Consider the following 9,596-nt stretch of genomic DNA (forward strand, 5'->3'; position numbering starts at 1 on the left):
GCTGCTACAGCCTTTAACAGCTAGCCAAAATTCCCACAGATCAAGGAAAATCACTCAGTAATGTGTTAATAGTTGGTCCTAATGCCAATCTCTTATACTTCTTATGTATGGAGTAGGCCAGGCATGTGGCTGAAAAACACTGCTTAGATAATTTCTAGCTAGCAGATGGCCCTTTGGGCACAGTGTGGGTCTGGTTCATGACTAGATCTCCTAGATGCTATGGTAATACAAATAAATAAATAGTATCTGAGATGTAATTCAGATCAGCCTCAAACAATGACAGTGGGACAAACTGGCCACCAGCTGCTTCCAGTATCAGAGCACTGCAACCATAGTTTTTTTGTGCCTCTTCTATCTCTGCTACACCCAGAGACGGGCAGAAGATTGGGCTCTGTATACAATGACAATTATGATTGTGTGTGTTATTGAAATTCTACTGTATATGTGTATAAATGTTTTTGTTCCACATATAATACCTTATAATATGTAAAACAAATTATTGATAGCAAATTAGCAAAACAAAAGTAGTATCAAACATATTTTATAAGGTTATAAAGTTGACTATTAGTATCGGTCTTTATTACTACCTTTTGCAGCAATAAAAATAAGTATTATTTATTATTCAAGTTCTGATCAAATGCCATTTCCAATTATTTGACTGAACACCACAATTAGATAATCAGTAACTAACATACTTACCAGTAACTTTTGCTCTGTACCAAACTCCATCTTCAAATTTCGCTATACAGGTTTGGCCTTGAAAAGGACAGAGAATTTCCAGATTTTCTCCATCATCATTTTTATATACTTCCTCAATTTTCTTCAGGAGAACTAAAAAGTCCAGACTTTCTATCTAAAATAATGAAACAACCAAACAAAAAACCAATACTACAGTATTTACTCATCAGAATAAGCCACAGACATTCAGAATGTTTTGGGACTTGTGGCATGCAATTCCAAAAAAGAGTTTGAGCTCAAAGGCCACAAAAGGCAATGACTGTCACAAAAGGTGTAAGTGTATTAACCAATGTTCAAGTTTTTGAATACTGCCCTGTTTAAATCTACTATCAAAGGAGATTTTGTAGGCCATTCTCTAATACCACACTTTGTGTGATGCACTTAATTGATGTGGACACAGAAACAGACAGACATACCATAGTATGGTTAAATAGAGACCAAAACTTTATTAAAACAATTAACCAATAGAGATATACTACTTAAAGCTACTTAGCAGGGACATTACAGTGAGAATTTCATCTAAGAACCAATGGCCGTGGGCTCTACAAACCTACAAGTGGGTATGAGGTTAATGCTCTCTCTACATCCTCAGGCCCAGCCAAGGATTCTGGCTGGAAGCCAGAGTCCTAAACTGTTCACCTCCATGTAGGGGATAGGAAAGATGAAGGGAGCCATTCACCATGCCATTATACCCCCTTACTATGCACAGTTGTAACCCAGTGGGCTCAAGAGCACAAGGACCTCACATTGGACTCTTTCTAAACTCACCAAAGTTGCAACAAATGTCATTTAAACCTTAAGACCAGACCTCCAAGATGCCAGATGAAAGGTGAAAAACCCCAAAACAGCAGAGTTTTGCAATTTTGCCATAAAGGAAAAATCTCTTCCAGACCTCAAACAAAATTTGATGATCAGCTTAGTTTCTTGGATTGTAAGAGATCTAGCTCCTTACACAAGGGTGGGGAAAAGTGGGACTGGAACAGAGACCAAAATGGCTACTCGCCAGCAGCAAACAAAAGCACCCCCCTCAAGTAGGCAAGAGCCAACCAGTCAGCCCATCATAAACCCTGCCGTCCAGTGGCAGCAGGAGTGCATGGAATATCCTCCAGTACCCAGATGTGAAATATCCACCCTCCTGCCCCATGCTGTGGGGAAGAGAAGGAATGAGAAAGTGGCAACACCTCCCCACTCTCCCATGCACACATATACAGGCCATGGGGGAGGGGGAGGAGAAGAGAGCGAGCCAGGAGAAGCATGTACAGCATTGCCCCAGCAGCTCATGCTTGAGATTCCCCTATCCCCCCACTTGGGTGGGAGGGAAGGAGAGAAGGGGTGACTCCACTGCTCCCCGATCGATCAGAGACACACCCTGGCTAGCAAGATGAGCTGTTTATGAACTAGGTATGGTGCCACAATGAATATCTCATTTCCCCCTTTATTATAATATTATTTAGGCTCAGAATCCCATTGCGCTAGACACTGTACGTATACCTAGAAAATTTCTGTATTATAGGTGGCGATAAGAAAACTGACTAGAACTTTATTTTTTCAGGGGGAGGGGGTAGCAACTGATTTTTAGAAGTCTAATATCTTGTTCGGCAGCTCAATGTTTTTATTGTTTGGTTATTTAAAGCCCAGAAATTTTAATCAATATTTTAATTAAATTTACAATATTTCTAAATACTTACCAACTGAACATAGAAATAACTAGGACTATTGATGTGAGAAACGACAATGGAGACTTCCGTCATTTCTTGTGGCAATGTGGGCGGACAATATTGCAATGCCATATTATTTTCCGGTTGACTAGGAAGCTGTGATCGAAACCTAATGAGAATAATGGTAGTGAATCAACTATGTCAAAGCCAGTTGTGGATGAACGGCATCTTTGAGTGAAATTTTCTATGAAAGGCCTAATAGACCTTTTATTAAAAAACTAAGTAATCATCAGGATTGGCTAATAATTTCATGGATTGTTAGCTATTACAATACTGCCTTGTATGAACAGCTCTTGAACTTTGCGTGTTTGTAGTGCTGTGCAGCCAATTTCCTCTTTTCCAGTAACTGAGTCTTCCCAAATGTGAGACATACTGTGGGGTATATGTGATTGCTGCTCCTTTAAAGCTTTCCAAACTATCTTTCACTCACTGTTTTAAGGCAACAGTGTGTGTTTACATTATTTAAAACAGGTCAGAGGTGAAAGGCTTGCCTTTACTACTTAGAATAAAACACGGTTCCTTTAAATGTTTTCTCTCTCTTGTTACTTAAGAGGTAATTATTACTGCAGCAAGGTATTTGCGGGAATAGTGGATAAGCCATCTTCCATTTATCCTCCCCTCTCGTATCCTTTTTTCTTAAAAAAATAAAAATAAAAAAAAATTCTTATTTTAATGACCACTAAAGATTCATAAAGAAAGACAAAACCAGAAAAACTTCAAGGTAGTCAAACTCACGGTGATATAGTTTAGCTGTGTGCTGTGTCAATTTGTGTGTTATGAACAAAATTATTATTTGAAAGCTTAGAAATAATTTTTCTTAAGGTATAAGTCTGACAACTCTGCTGTGCCTCTTTTTGTGTTGCAATTAGAACCCAGTTATCCAAATGAGGTTTTGTGTCATCAAAATGAGTATGACACCACATTTGTGAACGTAATCATTCCTGGGTGAAAAAAATGTGGAAGCTATTTACAACTGCAGAAACAAACCATGATAGCACCACTAGCAAGGGTACAATTTATAGAATGTAAACTAGATTCCTTTAATTTTGTGTATTTCTTAAAAAATAAATGCTTAAAGTCCTTTTAAGATGACACATACCTTGCTAACTCTGTAAAAACTAAAGCATCCTTAAGAGATACTGGCATGTCACTCCTTATTTTATTAAATGGCGGTTTCTTCAGATCCACAATGAGCACACCATCCTCTTCTCTGAATACTTTCATTATAACAGCTTTGTTATTTACCATTCTCAAAAATTCTGTCTTCACTTCTTCCCCCCAACCTTCATTCTGTTTGCGGGGGAAAAAATGTTAAGGATCACAAAAACAAAAAATCAATCACACTCAGAATGAAATCTCGACTCCACTGAAGTGGCAAAACTCCCAGTGACATCAATGAAGCCAAGATGTCACACACAGTACATTGAAAAGACTCACTAGACCTTCGAATCCGTAACCTTGGCAGTGCAGAATTGCTCTCTATAGTATATTTTCTAGTGTCTCTTTTCAAGTCTAGTTCTAAATGGCTTCAGCAATGGTCTTTTCATCACTTTCTTTTGTAGATTACTCCCCTTCCTAAGATTTCACTATTTGATATTCCTGATATTCAAATTAAAATTCTCACATTCTTAATTTCATTTACTTATCATTTTCCCCTCTTGAACCACCATAAACTTATTCTTCTCCTCCTCTGGAATTTACTTGCAGACTGTTTGGTACCCAATAGTCATAGTTAGGTCAAACTATGCTTTTTAATTTGACCTCAAGCCTCAAAATCATAGAATATCAGGGTTGGAAGAGACCTCAGGAGGTCATCTAGTCCAAGCCCCTGCTCAAAGCAGGACCAATCCCCAGACAGATTTTTGTCCCAGAACCTTAAGTAGCTCCCTCAAGGATTGAACTTACCACCCTCGGTTTAGTAGGCCAATGCTCAAACCACTAAAATTATACCTCTCTCCTCTTACCTTTCTTCAGTCAATGCCTCCAATCTGTTTCCAAAGTCTTAGTACTGTTATAACAAACATTTATTTTTTTTAACAGAGTAGAATCATTAAATAGAATTTAAAACACTATAAATAAGCAATTTTTATTAATAAATGGAAGAGAATATATAGTTGTAGGAACAGGAATATTATTTATGTGGCTTGTATATGTTGTACTCATGGGAGCCTCACAAAAATAGAGTATATTGTGAGCCTATCCCAATAAGCAAAAAAAGATCGTAAGTCAGATTTTTAGTGTGCGTATAAATAGCACCAGCAGCATGATATGTGTTTGAGCTAGTGAAATAAAAGGATTATGAGCAAAGATCTTGCTCCCAGCTCAACACAGTGAGTGTCTAAAGCATATCATACAAATATATCCATCTTAGAAGAGACTGCTAGAAAGCAGCGACGTCCTGTAAGAAAAAGAGGAGGTTACTCACCTTGTGCAGTAACTGATGTTCTTTGAGATGAGTGTCCCTGTGGCTGCTCCACTCTAGGTGTTGGTGTGCCCCTGCGCCTTTGATCGGAGATTTCTGCAGCAGTACTTATAGCTGCCACGCATGCTTAGAGCCTGGCCCTGCTCTGAGTATGCCTCTAGTGAGCATGCGCGGCCGGTTCCCTCAGATCCTTCTCTACAACGAAGGCTACCCCAACTCCGAAGTAGAGGAGAGGAGGGTGGGTATTGGAGCACCCACAGGTACACTCATCTCGAAGAACGTCAGTTACGGCACAAGGGGAGTAACCTCCTCTTCTTCGAGAGAGATGTCCCTGTGAGTGCTCCACTCTAGGTGACTTCGAAGCAGTGTATCTCAAGGAGGTAGGGACTTCGGATCTGGCAGGAATGCAGCAGATAATACTGCCCTGCCTAATCGAGTGTCAGAGAGAGGGCCCTGAGTAAGGGCATAGTGTTTGACAAATGTGTGCTCGGAGGACCAAGTGGCTGCTCTACAAATGTCAGTCAATGGTAACTATTACGTAAAACTACGCGTAAGCTACAGATCTAGGAATGTGTTCTGAATCAACGCTGGAGTAACATTTATCTGATAGCGAGAGTTCGTACCAATCGAGATCAGTTCGATAAGTCCTAGTAGAATAGGCATGCCTTTGGACTCTCTCGCGTGGAGACAAAGAGTTCTAGGAATTTTGAAGGTTGTTCTGTCCAAATAAAAGGAATAACCCTGCCACATCAAGTGTTGTCGTGAGGCTATCGAAGGAGTTGCATGGGTTTTAGGAAGAAAGTTGTAGATTATTGGTTCATTGATTTAAATTAAGCGGAACTTTTGAAGGAATTGTGTGTGGCAATAGAGTACTTTGCGCTTGGAAGAAGAGTCGTGTAGATTGCTTAACAAGGGGTCCTGTATATCGTCTGCCGTCCTGCGAGGTATGGCACCAAACGGCTGTTTTCATCGAGAGGTGCAAGAGGAGCAGGTGCCAGGCCAAAGGGTTGATGAGTTAAACAGGACAATACTAGGTGAAGATCCCATGGAGGGGTAGGTGGCTTAATGTCTGGATATAGGGTTTGGAGTCCCTTCGGGAAACGCTTGGTGATGGGATGAGCGAAGACCAAGGTACTGTCAACTGTACCATGAAAGGTTGTGATGGCAGCTAAGTGGATTCTGATGGAGCTGAAGGAAAGGCCGGCTTCCTTAATGTCCAATAGATAGTCGAGTATGCAAGGAAGAGGTGCCAAAGTAGGAGACAGTTGTTTAGTTGAGCACCATTTTGTGAATCCTTGCGTTCTGCTGTGTAGAAGTACCCTCTGAACTTGGTCGGAACAGTCTAGTTCTCGTTGGGAGAACCATGCAGGTACCAGGCTTTGAGATGAAGCATGGAGAGATTGGGGTGAAGAAGCCAGCCATGTTGCTGAGATAAGAGGTTCAGGATGAGAGACAGGGAGATCGGTGGTCGAACTGACATTTTGGTGAGGAAAGGGAACAATGGTTGTCTTGGCCATGAAGGTGCGATCAAGATCACCCTGGCAAGATCCGTTCATATCTTTATGAGGACCCTGTTGAGCAATGGTATTGGGGGAAATGCATAAACTAAGTCCCGGTGCCATGAGATCATGAATCCATCTCCGAGGGAGTGTTTGCCCAGTCCCGCCCTGGAGCAAAAATTGAAGCATTTCGTGTTTTTCGCGGTTGCAAAGAGATCTATGGTTGGGTGACCCCAAGTGCGAAATATGTTGTAAATGATTCCCTCGTCTATCTCCCATTCGTGCTCCGAAAGGAAACGTCTGCTTAACTTGTCGGCAGTGGTGTTCATCACCCCTGGGAGATAAACAGCTGATATGTGGATGTGGTTCGCAAGGCACCAATTCCAGAGTTTTATGGCCTCTGAGCAAAGAGAGTGGGAACAAGACCCTCCTTGTCTGTTTACGTAGAACATGCAGGCAATGTTGTCTGTCATTATGCGTACATGCTGATTCTTGATTAGTGGAAGGAAGCAGTGGCACGCATTCCGTATAGCTCAAAGTTCTATAATATTTATGTGCAGGGAGGTCTCGGAATGAGACCATAGCCCATGGACTGTTTGGTGAGAGATGTGTGCCCCTCAGCCCGTGAGGGATGCATCAGTCGCATCATCAGAGTTGGGGGGGACTGGAGGAAGGGGACTCCAGAGCAGAGGTTGTAGGAGACTGTCCACCATATGAGAGAGTCTTTGACTCGGTAGGGTATGGCCAGTTGTTTGTTAAGTGACTGCACGTTTGATTTGTAAACCATGGCCAGCCAAGCTTGGAAACATCTCACGTAGAGACGTATGTTCTGGACCACGAAAGTGCAGGAGGACATGCGCCCTAGTAGTTGGAGGCAGTCTCAGGCGGCGACCCGGGGGCTGTTGCGAAGTCTTGTAGCCAGCAGTTTTATGGTATTGAATCGGTCAGGTGGGAGAGATGCCAGTCCAGTTGTGGAGTCAAGGCTCGCTCCTATAAACTCCAGGTGCTGGGTAGGACTTAATGTGGATTTGCTTTCGTTTATTTGCAGGCCCAGGGATTGGAAGCACTCGGTGATTTGTGTGAAGCGAAGGGCCTCGTCGAACGTGGAGGTCTTCAGGAGGCAATCATCGAGGTAAAGGAATATTATGACTCCTTTTTTCCTGAGGTAGGCAGTGACTACCACTAGGAGCTTGGAGAAACATCGAGGGCAGTGGAAAGGGCCGAAATGGTAAAACTCTGTATTTGTAAATGCATTAACAGAGGGTAAACAAAGAAAATATCTGTGGGCAGTGGATAGATGACGCGAAAGTAGGACAGTCTTGTAGGCGAGGCTGAAACAATCACTCTGCTCCAGGGGCTGGAATTATGGTGGGTGAGAGTAAACACCATCTTGACTTTGCTTTTTGACCAAATTTGGTGAGCCCTCCTGAGGCGAGATCGGTCACTATCTCAGTTTACTTTCTGTGAGAAATAAGGGGGAGTATACCTTTCCCCTTGTAGGCATTCGGCCAAGTTCGATAGCCCAGGTGAGGAGATGTTGTACTTCTTGCCTTGGGAGTGTGGCTCGTGTGAGAGGTGTCCTGCAGAGGGAAGTGGACGAGTGGAAGGATAAGGAGAGGAAGGGGATAGAATACCCAGTTGTGATGACCTCTAGAACCCACTTGTCGGTGGTAATATTCTGCCATTGGTGCAAAAATGGCTGTAGGCGGTGTCCAAAGATAGTTGTAGGCAGTGCAAACGCTGAAGTTGGGATGATGTTTACGAGACCCTCGACCAAAGGTTCAAATCTGCTTATTAGTTGGAGGAAGTTGGGGCATTCCGGAAGAATTGGGGCGACGCCGCTAGTATCTGGATCTCTGGCGTTGGTGGTGTTGTTGTTGATCCTGAGATCTTGGGAAATGCTGAGTATATGGGGGGTAGCATGGACAGTGGTAAGGTTGATATCTGTACTGTCGCCTTCTGGTTGTAGGGGTTTGGATGCCTAAGGATCGAAGAGTTGCCCTTGAGTCCTTCATTGAGTGGAGCATCTCATTATTGGTGGAAGCAAAGAGTTTATCACCATCAAAAGGGAGATCCTCTATGGTGCTCTGAACCTCGCGAGGAAAGAGCGAAGAGGAGAGCCATGAACCTCGGCGCATGACCACCGCCATAGCGGTGGATCTTGCTGCGATATTGGCTGAATCCAGACCTACTTGAAGAGCCGTGTGTGATATGATTTGGCCCTCGGAAACTAAAGCTGTAAACTGTTGTTTCTTCTGGTCTGGAATGTGTTCAATAAAGTCCATGAACCTGTTATAGTTTCTATGGTCGTACTTTGCCAGAATTGCAGTATAACTGGCAATTCAAAATTGTAAGGTTGAAGAGGCATACACTTTCGACCCAGCAGGTCTAAGTGTTTGCCTTCCTTGTTGGCTGGGGTGTGGCGGAAATATTGTTGTTTGTCCCTTTGATTGGCTGCGTCCACTACCAGTGAGTTTGGCGCAGGATGTGAGAAAAGGAATCCAGAGCCCTTAGAGGGAATGAAGTATTTACGGTCTGCTTGTTTGCAGGTAGGCTGGATTGGGCTGGAGCCTGCCAGATGGACTTAGCAGGTTCCAGAAGGGCTGCATTAATTGGTAATGCCAGTCTGGATGAAGAGGAGGGCTGCAGGATGTCCGTTAACTCATGTTGTTGGCCCGGTACTTCCTCTAGATTGATTCTAAGCTCGCTGGTAACCTTTTTAAAGAGATCCTGGAATTTTGAAAAATCGTCTGAGGGCAGTAGAGGGGAGAGAAGTAAAGCTCCTTCAGGCATTGTTTCAGTTGGTACTACAGTTGGTACTGAGTCAGAAGCAGGAGTTAATTGATACTGAGCATGGGAGGGTGCCGCCAAGTGAGTCATTATCATTTGGAAGTTCGCGTCTCATCGGATTGGAATAGCGGGTGTGCTGCCGATGGAAAGGCACCCATGGGGCCCAATACTGCCATGGTGGTAGAAAAGGCATAGGTGGTGCCATCCAGGGGTTAACACACCAGGAGGCAGGGTCTCGAGGGTAGTCTTAGACAATTTTCCTGTACCTGCGAGTGACAGGACTCTGCGGGTGGAATTCTGATTGCACTGAAACATTACCCTATAGTTCAGACTCCTCCTCACTGGAGGAAGGCTGTTCGGACCCTGAATCATTCATAAGGGAGAAGCAGTCTTTAAGGAAGGGCGATTGCAGCGTAGGTGACACTAGGA

General features: G+C 43.2%; 1 protein-coding gene across 1 annotated transcript in view; it reads right to left on the bottom strand.

The window, feature by feature from the left end:
- The window catches only part of RNF17 (ring finger protein 17), a 232,475-nt gene that overhangs the window by 125,581 nt on the left and 97,298 nt on the right, over positions 1-9,596 (bottom strand). Inside the window, exons 18-20 of the mRNA XM_075066159.1 lie at positions 3,556-3,746; positions 2,427-2,565; positions 700-853 (exon numbers count right to left, since the gene is read on the bottom strand). Of these exons, the coding sequence (XP_074922260.1) occupies positions 700-853; positions 2,427-2,565; positions 3,556-3,746 (484 nt within the window). The remainder of the gene's footprint in view (positions 1-699; positions 854-2,426; positions 2,566-3,555; positions 3,747-9,596) is intronic.

Source organism: Chelonoidis abingdonii, chromosome 1 (assembly GCF_003597395.2).
Source record: "Chelonoidis abingdonii isolate Lonesome George chromosome 1, CheloAbing_2.0, whole genome shotgun sequence".
Classification (NCBI taxonomy): Eukaryota; Metazoa; Chordata; order Testudines; family Testudinidae; genus Chelonoidis; species Chelonoidis abingdonii.